At 49.2% G+C, this 13,104-nt stretch overlaps 5 protein-coding genes across 6 annotated transcripts; 3 read left to right on the top strand and 2 right to left on the bottom strand.

Annotated features, from left to right (window-relative positions):
* Window positions 1-630: 630 nt before the first annotated feature.
* FVEG_04072 (hypothetical protein) lies at window positions 631-1,404 on the top strand (the record flags this gene model as incomplete). The annotated part of the gene is made up of 2 exons (XM_018891770.1): window positions 631-1,024; window positions 1,151-1,404. The coding sequence occupies 2 exons, from the start codon at window positions 631-633 to the stop codon at window positions 1,402-1,404; spliced, it is 648 nt and encodes a 215-aa protein (XP_018748341.1).
* A 677-nt stretch (window positions 1,405-2,081) lies between these two features.
* Window positions 2,082-3,033, bottom strand: FVEG_04073 (hypothetical protein; the record flags this gene model as incomplete). Its single annotated transcript, XM_018891771.1, has 3 exons — window positions 2,082-2,233; window positions 2,394-2,427; window positions 2,797-3,033. The coding sequence occupies 3 exons, from the start codon at window positions 3,031-3,033 to the stop codon at window positions 2,082-2,084; spliced, it is 423 nt and encodes a 140-aa protein (XP_018748342.1).
* Window positions 3,034-5,686: 2,653 nt separating this feature from the next.
* On the top strand, window positions 5,687-8,071 carry FVEG_04074 (hypothetical protein; the record flags this gene model as incomplete). Its single annotated transcript, XM_018891772.1, has 2 exons — window positions 5,687-6,036; window positions 6,268-8,071. 2 exons carry the CDS (start codon window positions 5,687-5,689, stop codon window positions 8,069-8,071), a joined length of 2,154 nt encoding a protein of 717 aa, XP_018748343.1.
* An 877-nt stretch (window positions 8,072-8,948) lies between these two features.
* On the top strand, window positions 8,949-11,134 carry FVEG_04075 (hypothetical protein). The gene is made up of 3 exons (XM_018891773.1): window positions 8,949-10,137; window positions 10,186-10,486; window positions 10,536-11,134. The coding sequence occupies exons 1-3, from the start codon at window positions 9,110-9,112 to the stop codon at window positions 10,938-10,940; spliced, it is 1,734 nt and encodes a 577-aa protein (XP_018748344.1). The 5' UTR covers window positions 8,949-9,109; the 3' UTR covers window positions 10,941-11,134.
* Window positions 10,717-12,371, bottom strand: FVEG_04076 (hypothetical protein). 2 transcript variants are annotated; one of them, XM_018891775.1, is made up of 2 exons: window positions 11,204-12,144; window positions 10,759-11,138 (listed from the first exon to the last, which is right to left on the bottom strand). In XM_018891775.1, the coding sequence occupies exons 1-2, from the start codon at window positions 11,862-11,864 to the stop codon at window positions 11,128-11,130; spliced, it is 672 nt and encodes a 223-aa protein (XP_018748346.1). In that variant the 5' UTR covers window positions 11,865-12,144; the 3' UTR covers window positions 10,759-11,127. The 2 variants fall into 2 exon arrangements, with proteins under 2 accessions (XP_018748345.1, XP_018748346.1); XM_018891774.1 differs by having other exon boundaries at window positions 10,717-12,371.
* Window positions 12,372-13,104: the final 733 nt, after the last annotated feature.

The following is a 13,104-nucleotide window of genomic DNA, read 5'->3' as shown; positions in this document are numbered from 1 at the left end:
GTGCAGCCCAAAACATTGAGAAACAGCTTTAGTTGAAAGACATAAGAAGAGTTGGGACGCCCCGAATCTCAAGAAAGGCTAGATTTCAAATTGTATTACAAAGACGTTGCCCTTTTTTGTTTTCGTTCTATGGGTAGATAGTGCATATAGGCCACTGTTAGTAGGAAGAACTGTCTACGACAAGAGTTTACAAGTCAACTTGGGGCACATTTACACTATTTTATGCCCCAAAATACGTGAACAGGGCCTTGATAGCAGTAACCTAACCATGATGATACTATCAAGGCTATCGAGCGGGCAGTGCCTTATACAGAACTGGTCTTACTAACAGATGAGGCTTGGGTATTGTGTCACACCTGAATTCAAGCAATAGCGATAGAAACCCAACACTCAGAATACAACAGACACTGTTCAGTAGGCTTCGAAGAACTAAAACTATAGATTCAAGAGCTCTGGGATACCAAGATTAAGAAACTTACCCAGACTGTCACGTGCCCCAGGCCTAGCCACAAACGCGATATCGATATCGTGAGGTTTCTGGTTGGCCAATTCCGACTTCACAACTTTCCACTTTCTATACTTCACTTCCGCTTTCTTTAAGAAACCTTTACGGCACATCACGTAGCAAAGATGTCATTCGATATTCTAGTTCCTTCTGAGAGAGAGGCCCTTGGTGTCACCGACACCTTCTTTGCCGCCATGGACATCAACCTGTTGATGCACGCACAATTTCCCAACCCTGAGAGTAAGGAATTTTTCCGAGGCTGGCTTTTCAGAGATACTATGGATCATGTCCAAAGCGTCGACAAGGGTGTTCTCGTTGCACGCGACCCAAAGACCGGGAAAATAGCGAGTTTCGCTAAGTGGAACGTTCAGCGGCAACAGCGGTCGCGAGAAATGGAAGAAGAAGAGGAAGCCGATGATGATGAGTTCCCAGACTTCTGCCGTCGTCAATACCTTGGCCCCTACGCGGATCTTACTAAGAGTAAGAGAGACAAGGTCCTGGGTGACAAGACTTATTACCGTGAGTTATTTGCTGCTGAGTGGAGGCCCAGATATCGACGACCTAACCTTGACCGCTATATACCTATGGTATTGAAATTTGGTCGAAGCTATCTTGGCCATGTATCACGGCACTAACATTTCCTAGATGTGACATATCTATGCACAGATCCCAAGTTCAATGGCCGAGGGGCTGCGTCGACTTTGCTTCGTCGAGTGCAGGCTGTGGCCTCCAAGGAGAATGCACCAGTTATTCTCGAGGCTACCATGAATGCGGTCTCGTTTTACCAAAAGCATGGCTTCCAGGTCCGAGAAGAGCTAAATATGCTGCTCCCAGTTCGTGGTTCAGATGAACCAACTGAAAACTACGAAGAGAGGGTCATGGTTTGGACACGAGACTGAAAGCCATAAAGAGTTACAAGTACACTCACGAGGCCACAACGTTGTCGCTAATCGTCTCCACACTCACGTGGCAAAACGTCAAGGGCAATTTAACGCTGAGCTTTGACTCAACATCTCCGACATGACATCAACGGAGGTTGTAAGTCGAAGCAGAGCTTCGGACTGTACGGAGAGGTTGGAACCGTTATCGGTCGATATAGCGGGTCACATAGTGTAGCTGTTCGTGCATCTCACCACAACAACAAAGTCACAGCTACCATGACAGAAGCTCCGGACCCAACAATGACGCTCTTGCTCAAGATATCGCTCGCCCTAGAAGCAGTGTTTGATGGATCTCGATAAGTTGGCCCGTGCGTAGCGATGAGCCGGGACCGGCAACGTTCCCCTGTAGCCCCCATGGCACAGGGGTCGAGTCTCTGTTGAGCCAAGATCAGGGACAGGACAAGGGACATTTTCGGATCGTGATGGGAGGGCTTTCTATGGACCAATCATAGAAAGCGTATTTGTTCCAAGGGATCTGAAGTTATGTTGACAACTATGAACTCTGAGCTGATAGATCTAGGAAGAAACTATCACATGCGGGGCCCATGTCAACGGCACTCCAAAATGTAAAGGTTTGGCGGAATGAAAATGCGGATTACATGACTAATGCTTTCTTGTTCTAGGAATCGTTGCTATCAAAGAGGGACGAGAAGATCATCACTTGGCAGCTGGAGATAACTGACTGATGACAGGTTAATTTTGGCAAACGCTTCACCGAGTTTACATGCTGTGAACCGAGCATCGGGGTAATTCGGATTCGTCCCAGTAGCCGGCGGCGGCACCGGGTCTGATATAGAGCCGGTGGTGTCAAAAGTGAGCAGATAGGGGAGATTTGCGGTGTTTTGGGAGCTGATGAGGCATATCACGACGAGCGAATCCAAACAGCAAGGAACCTCGGGAATTTTGCCTACGAGACAAAAGGTTATTTTAGCCGCTAACATACATACGCAGTGAGAGGGTGCATGACAACGTCTTGTTTGACTGCGGCGGTAAATCAACCCCGGACGAGCCATTACGTTAAAACAACTGCCGGACCATGCAGAATGAGGCAAGACAAGCTCATAGATGGTTTTCCATTTGGTAATGGGCTCAGAGGGACGCCCTTGGTCAGCTGGTATGGAATACTTGACTTCTGACTGTATTTACACGGTGGCTTTGTGTACACTATACCTTTCAAGCTCAAGGTTTCCCTTCGAGATGGTGTTCAAAGCTGGCATCTGTGGTTGTGCCGAAAAATGTCTCTGGAGGCTGGGGGTTCCTCTTTTCTTGATTTAACTTATCTTTTGCCATTATGTATTTCTATCTCCTCTGCATTTCAGAGATAAGCTCGCTCATCCATTCAACTCTTACTGCCTTCATCCTCACTCGCTCGGATGTACAGTACACAGCGACACCAGACCCAGACATAGACTCTGGACCCCAGGGTTGTTCATGATATGGCCCATTTCTTTCCTCGGCCGAGGAAAAAAGTGAGCTGGTCTTTGTCTGGGCATTTGGCAACGACGCCGCTGCCGAGAAAATCCCCCATTGCTCACATTGGTCTTCGTGTACATGACTAGGGCCATGTAACGGCTCAGCATTGGCCATGATTCAGGCAAGGCTGTGTCCCCGCCGAGTACTCTCGTACCGTCCGTGTGTCTCTCTTTGACATGTCGGAAATTGGAAGCGACTTGATATTGGGAGATATGATTTGCAGCAGGTGGATAGCTCTTCATGAGAGAGCTTAAGGTTTGATGTTTCAGTCTGTTGAGTCATTGATTACTACGCCCCTAGTATATTTGCGTGCAAGGACAAGCAAAGAGCCACTCAAGTTGAGGGTATGACAGCCCAACTGTACAAGCAAAGACACGAATGCCCCCAGGTGATGCATACCCTTTGGGTCGTTTGGTTGAGGTCGAGATACGAAATATCCGTATCCATACTGAAGTTCAGTACCTCCCTTCCTGGGCCATGTTCACCAAGTTTGAGATTCCTGATTCGGCACATGCTCCGGGGGCTTCGAATTTGGGGGGACGCCTCTTAGACACCAATTGACAAGGCTTGTCCCGAAGTTGACGGAGGGGAACTTGGGGATTGGATCTGGAGAACGGGACCCTTTGACGGGAGTAGTCCTGGTCAGGTACTTTTGGCGTTGCGGGGAATACCATCAAGCCGGATGTATTCTTTCTCTTTTCGTCTTTGTCTTTGTCTTTTCTCACATGCCTGTCTTTTTGCACTTTCATGTCACTTCTCCAAAACCCTCCTCCATGATCATTTAGTACAGTAGCAGCAACTCTGCTATTTTTCTGCTCCTCTCTGTCTTTTTTCCCCTTCTTCTCTTTCTCTCCTCATTCACTTTCGGGTACTGCCCAGCCACAAAAGATACGGTTCAGGCAACGGACGGCTATCGCACCTCTTAATTATACTCCGATATAAATAAGTTATTCACGGCTGCGAAACCGGCCATCGCGCCACTGTCGGGCGACTAGGTAGCTGATTTTGGCCCAGTCGGTCGTTTTTTATTGATGACGTCGAATCTGATAGGTCTGCTAGCTTATCTCGCATTTACCTGAGAGAGAAAAAAGGACAAGGGCAAAGCCGCCAGTCCAGGTTAGAATCTACCCTCTACCACGGTCCATGGTCCACTGGCCTCTGCACATCCTTATCATTGTTGTTATCAGTATCAGTTGGTTGTTACACACAGCTTCTCCGGATCATTTCTTCTCCAAGAAGAGAAGCCGGTACTGGATCGAATCAGGTCACAGCGGAGAGTAACTTCATTGAGATTCAGGACGCTGCCCTGGCCCTGCATCTGCATCTGCATCTGCATTCCAACCAAACACAGTCCAATCTAATCCCCGGTTCCCCAGGCTTTGATCCCCCGCCTGCAAGAGTCAAGACATTTTGGTTGTGTGAGCACCAAATCAGCCAGCCAGAGCACAGCTGACAGCTCACAACGGGCGTACCAAGGCAAGCAACTTGTCATTCAATTTGCATTGCTTCTTTGGTGCCGACCTGTTATCGCCGTCGCCCACGATCTGAACAGCACAGCACTGCACACTTGAAAGTGCTCTCTGTCCTGTCCGTCCAGGCTTTCGCTTGTTGTGTCGCACCACATCATCGCCGCACAATCTCCGGGCTACCGCATCCGCAATCTACATACCTTATATACATCCAACCTTGGTTGCAGAGAGGGGAGACGAGGAGAGAGCCGCAGGGCAAAGTCTGCCTAAAAGCAAGGCCAGGCAAGTCAAGTCAATTAAAGGGCGAGACGTGGGAAAAGAGAGGAGAATTGACTCAACAATAAGGACCGAGTTCGGTATTTCTCAACCTGATTATCGTTCTCTTAGTCAATACCCTCTCCCCGCTTGCAGAAGCCTTATCAGATAACTAAACCAACCGAAAGGGGGGGAAAAACACCCCTGGTCTGGTCTGTTTCTGTTTCTATCGTTGTCACTTCTACGCTGTCGACCGACTCGACTCCATCGGCGCCCATCTGCGCCCGCCATCCCCAATCATCCCAGCAAGTCCCTGACATTGGATCCCAGCATCTTGGATCCCACTCTTTGCCCTCGCTCGCGCTGGTTCCCGTCTTCCTTCGCCAACCACTTACACACTTTGTTTGCTCGCTCGCTCGGGCATTTTCTTATCTTTTTCCCTTCTCCTTCTTCTCATTCTTCCTTGCATCACACCTCGCCTCCCATCACATCCCGTCTTCCGTTTCCCCAGATTCTTATCTCACACCAACCATTGACTTGTGTCGTGTGTGTGACTCTAATCAACTCAATCAACTCGATTTGGATAACGTGGTTCTATTAGCTATCGTTACCTATCATCTCGCTTCTCAGTGGTCGTAGCTCTAGCCGCATTGCGTCACTGTCGACCCCGTGGGGCTTTATCGCATCCCAAAAAAAAAAACTACCTACAGTATCTCTCCATCGTCGCCGCCACCCATATCGGAAATCTTGCTGCACTGGCATTGACCGGGCTGCATTGTACCCCCGAGACGGGAGGCTGACAACTCAAAGAGCCACTGAGGCTCAACCTTCTTGCGCCCGTTTATTGCAGGGCAACGGGCGCCTGTAAGGTATTCGGGTGTAGCACAATTCAAGCCCTAGGTTGTGCCCTGACAGCAACACACCCTCTGTCTGTTGGTGTTTTGCTCTGCTGATAGCAGGCCGTCAGGCAGGCAGACGGACAGACTTGCGGCGGTATCGAGGTTCCATACATTGTTCTGGACCTATCCGTAACTTCTCCCACCATGTCTCCCCAGTCTTCAGCCCCGGTCCACAGGACGGCGCCTATCGCCATTGCTCCTAAACCTCCTCGGCCAGAGCCATCTGCTTATCGCCAGGACAGCTTCCATAGGCTCGAGATGGGTCACGGAGTCGCCAGCTCTGCACCCGTTGAGGGTTCATCCTTCAACGCCTCCTCCATCCCACCCTGTCTATCATGTCGGTACTCTCGCGTCAACTGCATCCTTAACGACGACGACGACTGCTGCATCCAGTGCCAAGCTGCGGGCTCCGAATGTTCCCTTTCATCCAGCCCTCAGTCCCGCAAAAGGAAGCTTCACGGTGAGGCTAGTGATGATATTATCGGGAAAAGAAGGTCAGATCAATTCCGATATCCCCATCTCATTCTCCATATCCATATTCTTCTCCATATTCATGCCGCCGAGCCCTCCACACTCATCCTGGCTTGAATGCTCCACCGGTCCCCGTGCCTTTGCCATGCGTCTATCGTTTCCTTCTACACTCTTTCCCTTTCTCTGATAACATTTCACCTTACTCGTGTTCCTCCTTGCATGCATTTGTCTAACATATGATTGGTCTCGTACAGTTCACCGGGTCTCGCATCTAGGCGACGAAACCATAACTCCAGCCTTTCCAGCACCGCCGCTAGCAGCTCGTTCCTAGAGGAGATGGCCAATGTTGGCGGCCCGACCATGCTTAAACGTACGCTCGGCCTCCAGGATGACCGCTACAGCCAGTACATTGGTCCTACTACAGATTTTGAACCTTCACTCATCAACCTCTCCTCCTTTGATCCCCATGACGAAAGTCTACTATCAAGAGGCACTCTTCGCAAAGTCAGCGAACACGATACTTTCTTGATGCTTCCTGACTCCAGCACTCCAGGACACGAACATGTGACGCAAGACGCCGATCATGTCGAATCCATCGTGGCTCCCCATGGCAGACGTCTCATCGACATATACTTTCGAGTCGTGCACCCAGGATTTCCTATCATCCAAAAACATGTCTTCATGGAAAAGTATGAAAGATCTTACCGAGAATTTTCACCACCATTACTAGCAGCTGTATACATCCTTGCAATCAATTGGTGGGATCAAAGTGAGGAACTGGCTGGCTTGCCACGACCCAATGTCAGAGAGCTCGAGAGCATCGTCCGTACAACTCTTGATGAAGCCACTTTTCGACCCAAGCTTTCGACTATTCAAGCCGGTCTACTTCTTTCCCAGAGGCCCGAGGGTGACCAGTGGGCCCCTACCGCCCAACTTGTCGCACTCGGTCATGAATTGGGGTTGCACCTGGATTGTACTGGTTGGAAAATACCACCGTGGGAGAAGGGCCTGAGGAAACGATTGGCTTGGGCACTTTACATGCAGGACAAATGGGGTGCCCTCGTTCACGGGCGGCCATCACACATTTTTGCTACTAACTGGGGTGTTCAGCCTCTAACAGCAAATGATTTCCCTGACGTCGAATGGGACGAGAACGACCCGGAGGAGAAACTCGATATTGAGAAGGGAAGGGTGTTGTTTACACGAGTAGTACAACTTTCGGAAATACTCTCTGAAATTCTGGACACGTTCTATACTCTCCAAGCCATGAACACGGTTGCAAATGCAGGTAAACAAGGAACGCAGCTCGTTCTGTCGCTCGCGAAACCCATTCAGCTCAAGTTGAAGGAGTGGTATGGAGGTCTACCACAATTAATTCGCCTCGACTCTTCATACTCCTCCCTTAACCCTTCATCAAACAGGTTGTCGAGTATTGGATATCTCCATCTGGCATACTTTGCGGCCGAAATTACGCTCCATCGACGAATCATCCGATCACTGGCTTCTCCATCTAGCTCTGTCGACTCGTACGTGCAGCACATCTGTCGCAGTGCCGCCAAAGCACGCCTCATCTCTGCCATGGACTTTGTCAACAGACTTGGACCCAACCATTTGCGCTCGTTTTGGTACTTCGCTTCCAAGACTAACTTTGCATTGATTGGTACATTTGGATCTCTCCTTTGGGCAACATCACCTGGGCGCGAGGAAGCGGATTGGTATCGAAGACGTTTGGGAGAGTATAGATGGACTCTGTCAGTTAGCTCCAAACCTGGGGAAGGCAAGGGTTTGACTGAGTTTGCGATGACAATGTTGGATATTTCCACAGGGTTGCTCAAGCAGCTTCCTGAAAAACCCTCCATGAGTAGGAATGGAAGTCATGCAGATCTTTCGGTTTCCGCGCCACCCATTTTCAGTGGTGGCATTCTTGACAGCTTGGGCAGCAGGCCAAGTGCGCCAGAAATGAGTGCCATGTATAGTCCACGGACGGATGACGAGGAAGACGAGGAGGAGATAGACAGCAGTGACGACGACATGGAAGACTATCCTACACGGATGTAAGGATTGGGAGGAGATGCGGGAACAAGATACACTTAAAAGAGGAAGGTCCCGAGATTTAGACAACTACCTCGATCGAGGAACGATCAGAGGTGTTGTTATTGAACATACTGCCACGGCTTGCATCGTTCAGGCGTTTCTGTCGTTGCTGCATTGCGATTTGGTAGGGCTGAGGAGTTGGCATGGGTTTATTGTCGTCCTTTTGGGCCTTACCATGGTTATTTTTCTTTCTGATCATTTGGGCTTGGTTTGATGAATGATACCTTGGGGTTCGGGGCCCCTCAGGAGGGGCTCGGGCCATGACGGAATAGCATGAGGGCGCATTATACCGGGGATACGAGCATTGAGAACTCAGAGTTGCATAAAGCAAGGTGTGCATGATCAGTTAGATTGGATTGGACTTTTATGAATTACGTATAATACGAGAAATGGCAGCACTAGCAGTTGAGTTACGTTGAATCTCATGCTTCGGCTTCAGAGGGTGCTATATCGTTTCGTCTCATCTCATCTCATGTCGGCGACTATAACAGCCATAAAAATATGCTTAGCAAGGTAAACGTAGCAGTCACAGCCTCTATCTGAGTGGTTCATGCCGCATTGCGCATGCAAGATGTTAAATGTTTTGGATAGTTACCACCATGAGGTGAGATTGTAGACAAGGCCTTGAGTTAAAGTGTATAAGATAGAAGTGTAAATTAAAAAGACAGAAGTTTATTACGTGTATAAGAAGAATTGTTGCTATCCTGTTGTTGAAGCATCCATCCATACCAGTAAACGTTGCCCCCACACTTCAATTGAGCCACTGCACCAGCCACAAAGAATCCAAATAAAGAAAATGGTTTCCCGCCACGTCAACCTTATTTTACTTGAGCTTGATTTCATCTGTAACCAACCAACCAACCAACCAACTGTCAACGAGCTTCAAGTGCAGGCCATTTGAACCGCCGGGTCAGACCGTTCTTGTCTATTTCCCTTCTTTAATCATATCTTGATTTGCATTTCCTGTACATTCTTGTCTATCAATTGCCCTCGTATCTCATAATGGCCCCCAAAAAGGATGGCAAGGCGACTGGCGCGCCTGAGGGCTTCACGCCGGAACGGTTTGAAAGGGAACTCAAGGAACTTGCGACTAAGGCCCAGGAAGATACTTTTACGAAGCGGTTCATGGGTCAAGCGCTTGTTTACTTGCAGACTCTTTTGCTCCTTGGCTTGTTGGGTATCGCGTCGAGTGCGTCGCAGCTCAACCTGTCCCCTATCTTTGGGTCCATCCCTTCTGCTGTCACGCATACAACTGCGCTCAAGGCAGCTTGCTTCATTGGTTGGGCCGGCAATCTGATGCTCCGCATGGTTCTTCCTATGTCGACTTCTCAGCTTCTCCCAGTCATCGCCCTTAATATCCCGGCTATCCAGTTTCTTCTCGGGACCTTCACTGACCGTCTTGGCTCTTGGTGGGGTCCTCTCATCATCGAGGGTTTCACCTTGTTCCCCCTGGCCATCGTTTCGGCAGCCTCCGTGGCCGATGTTCTTGAGGATGCTGACCTGAGCGCACTGCCCAAATTCGTTGCAGATGCGGCGCCTGGCATTGTCTCTTGGGGTCTGTTTAGACTGGTTGAGAACCAGTCCATGGAGAAGCTCCAGGGTGTTATTGGAAGCACCTTTGTCTTTACTCGTGTTGGTATTGAACTTGTCTTGGGGGCTGTCTATGCTATCATGGCACCGTCCAAGTATCTCGTCTTGGCTATTCCTGCGCTGTTGCACACAGCGGTCTTGAACGCCCACGTTATGACACCCATGGCCACCGATGCTCTTAACAGCACCTTGACAGCCCAGAATTGGACACTGTTGGAGCGCCGCGAGTCGTTGACTGGCTATGTGTCAGTCATCGAGAGCCTGGAGAGAGGTTATCGTGTAATGCGCTGTGATCATAGTCTTCTTGGAGGTCAGTGGGTTCAGCTCAATGGTCGAAGAGTGTCCGAGCCGATTTACGGTGTTTTCGTCATGCTTGAAGCTGTCCGCCTTGTTGAGCGGGAGGCTCCCCTGCCTGACAGCGAAGCTAGCGCCCTTGTCATGTAAGTGCTCGTTTTTGTGCTTCACCATAACTCTCTAACATTACACAGTGGCCTTGGTATTGGGACTACCCCTTCTGCCTTTGTTTCTCATGGCATTGACACTACCGTGATTGAGATTGATCCAGTAGTTTATGAGTTCGCTCAAAAATATTTTGATCTTCGGGAGAACAAACCTGCTGCTGTTGCCGATGCTGTCTCTTATACGGCTGACTTGGTGAAGCAATCGAAGACCTATGACTACATTGTTCACGATGTGTTCACTGGCGGTGCAGAGCCTGTTGACCTCTTCACCCTCGAGTTTCTCCAAGGATTGGGAGACTTGCTGAAGGATGATGGAGTCATTGCTATTGTAAGTAAAGTGAACATCAGCTTGAGCCATGCACTAACTTTACCCTTAGAACTATGCTGGTGACTTTGGTCTGCCTACACCTCAGCTCATCTACCGCACCATCAAGAAGGTTTTCCCCTCCTGCCGTATCTTCCGTGAGAGTCCACGAGACGAGGCCAACGTTGAGAAGTGGGGAAGCGACTTCACCAACATGGTCATCTTCTGCCGCAAGACGCCCGGAGAGGTCACCTTCCGCAATCCCAAGCAAAAGGATTTTCTCCGAAGCCAAGTTCGTCAGGCTTTGCTACTGCCCAAGTATGAGATCAAGGAGCAGGTCTTCCTTGAAGATGAGGCTACGGATGTCCTCAACAAGAACGAAACAAGCAAGGTTACCAAGTGGCATCAGGACAGCGCTGCTGGACACTGGAAGATCATGCGATCTGTGCTCCCTGGAATGATCTGGGAGCAGTGGTAGACATACCGCTATGTTGGATATATTCTGATTGCACATATTTCGTATCATTGTGTATATTTCTACTTAGATGCCTGTTTAGGTATAACATGTTGCTGGATGTATCATATACTAGACATTTGCATTGACCACTATATCAGCCTACTTTTTGGGGTCCCTTGCGGCATTCAACGCATACTTCTGGTTGTCCTCATTGAAATCCTTGGAGAATTCAGCAATGTGGTCTGGCACGCCAACCCTATTATAAGGGCCAGGCACTGGCTCACCCATGGTTGCGTGAATAGGCAAGACGCCTGTCCAGACTTGGTCCTTGATCGACTCGTCCTCCATGTCTTTTTTGTCGTCACTGGGACTACCGGTGTTGATTTTGGCACTTCCCGATGCGATCTTGACCTTGAGTATACCAGTGCTTTGGAGCTCAGCTTTGGTCGGCGGGAGACGGGTGTGTCGCCAACGATCCGGCACCACACTATTGGTGATGAGCTCCATGGCATACATCCTCTCCTCGTCGTCCTCTACGAGGACCGCATGACCGAAGAGCACCGTAGAGCGATAGTTGTAACTATGGTGGAAGGTAGACAAAGCCAAAACCAGCCCATCAACATGGGATGCAGCCACACAAACGGGCATGCCCTTCTCGTCACTGGCGCTGCGGCCCAAGTTCATGATGCGGCTTGACACATATCCGTGAAGATAGAGGTCCAGAGGGTCACCAATGTCTGCGCTGGGTCGGTCATATGAGCCCATCTGGCCGATCATTGGGAGGATGACGGGGAATGATTGGGTGGGTGTGTTGAAAGAGACATGAAGGATCTGGCAAGTGTTGATGATGTGGTGGATTGTCTTTAGGGCATAAACACCGCGATCGTTTTCACGTTTGACGGTGTTGATGGCCTCTTTGGGATATTCGAGATCGAATCGACCCATTGTGACTGGTGTTGTTGTTGATGCTGCGGAAGATAGTAATGAGTTTGGTTGTATTTGGTAGTGATGCCTGTATTGTGGTGGTTTCTCTGCCTCTTATACTTAGATACCGTGTTACTCATACATCATTCTAGATCCCACAACCTAACAGATGTGAGTCGTCGTATCGGAGCCGAGATACGGCATAATGTCAATTAATTGTTCGGTACATTTGTCCGAGCAATTTGATGTGTACTTTGTGAGAAAAATACCAGCTAATGTAGAGCAGCTGCGCGCCTTTCGATGTCACTGCCATGACAGTATACTTTCAATATATCCAGCCATATCTGGCTAGCGGGGGTTACGGTGGTGCGGCTAACAGTGGCATCTGACCATTGCGTAGAATTCAATTGGCGAGTCACAGATCATGAACCTGAATGTAGTAATTCCATGCCGCATGCCGCCGGTAGCTGCATTCGCGTATGGGGGGTCTTACAAGTTAAGTCCCCAGTTTGACAGCTGATGACTAGCTTTTTATTTGGAATCAGTCTTGGCTATGCCTAGGTTTTGATAGGATGTGTCATGGGAATTCTGAACAGATGGAGTAATATTTGGCGGCTGTGGGATGAATGACTAACCGGTGTGTAGAGTTTGAGGCTGAAGTTGCCGATGTCAGACCAAGGCTGATCTACCGGCCCGGTTGTGTTGTGACTCTTTACAGGCGACCGGGGGGACCGGCCGGACCGGCCGTGGCCGTGGACGGTATAGGAAGGACAACGGAGAGGGGCTGGCTTGTCTCTTTCTGGGTATCATAATGCAGCTTTTGTCACACACTTGACCTAACATTCAGCCAAGGAACAGTCAAGGTTCAGTCTGGAATTTATTCATTGCGCTATGCCTACCCTATACATCAATCTTGTTAGCTAACCTGACATGTATCCCAGCATGAAAACGCTTGGACCCCAGAGGATTGGAAGATTTAGTGATGATTGACTGGCATCACGGCATTTACCTGTATTGTTGTCCAATTTGACTGTTGTGTAAATTTGCACTCAACGTTGTTCTGTAAACTAAAACTTATTCAACACCTTGGGACTGACTGGTGACCAATTACTGCTGATCAGTTGTGCTTTAATGTGCTCATTGACGGCCGTTCTTGAATCAATCTGGTGATAATGACTCTTACAATAAAAACATACAACAGTTGGAAGACTTTTAGCCATCTTCCCAAGCCGACATCTGGTTACCACACGCTGGACGCTTG

Source organism: Fusarium verticillioides, chromosome 2 (genome assembly GCF_000149555.1).
Source record: "Fusarium verticillioides 7600 chromosome 2, whole genome shotgun sequence".
Classification (NCBI taxonomy): domain Eukaryota; kingdom Fungi; phylum Ascomycota; class Sordariomycetes; order Hypocreales; family Nectriaceae; genus Fusarium; species Fusarium verticillioides.
This window is presented reverse-complemented; position numbering and strand designations above follow the sequence as displayed.

Bases quoted from the DNA above. Each gene is read 5' to 3' on its own strand.
- FVEG_04075 (XM_018891773.1), top strand. From the start codon at position 9,110: ATGGCCCCCAAAAAGGATGGCAAGGCGACTGGCGCGCCTGAGGGCTTC. The intron at 10,138-10,185 runs GTAAGTGCTCGT...AACATTACACAG, and splicing joins GAAGCTAGCGCCCTTGTCAT to TGGCCTTGGTATTGGGACTA. The intron at 10,487-10,535 runs GTAAGTAAAGTG...CTTTACCCTTAG, and splicing joins ATGATGGAGTCATTGCTATT to AACTATGCTGGTGACTTTGG.
- FVEG_04076 (XM_018891774.1), bottom strand. From the start codon at position 11,864: ATGGGTCGATTCGATCTCGAATATCCCAAAGAGGCCATCAACACCGTC.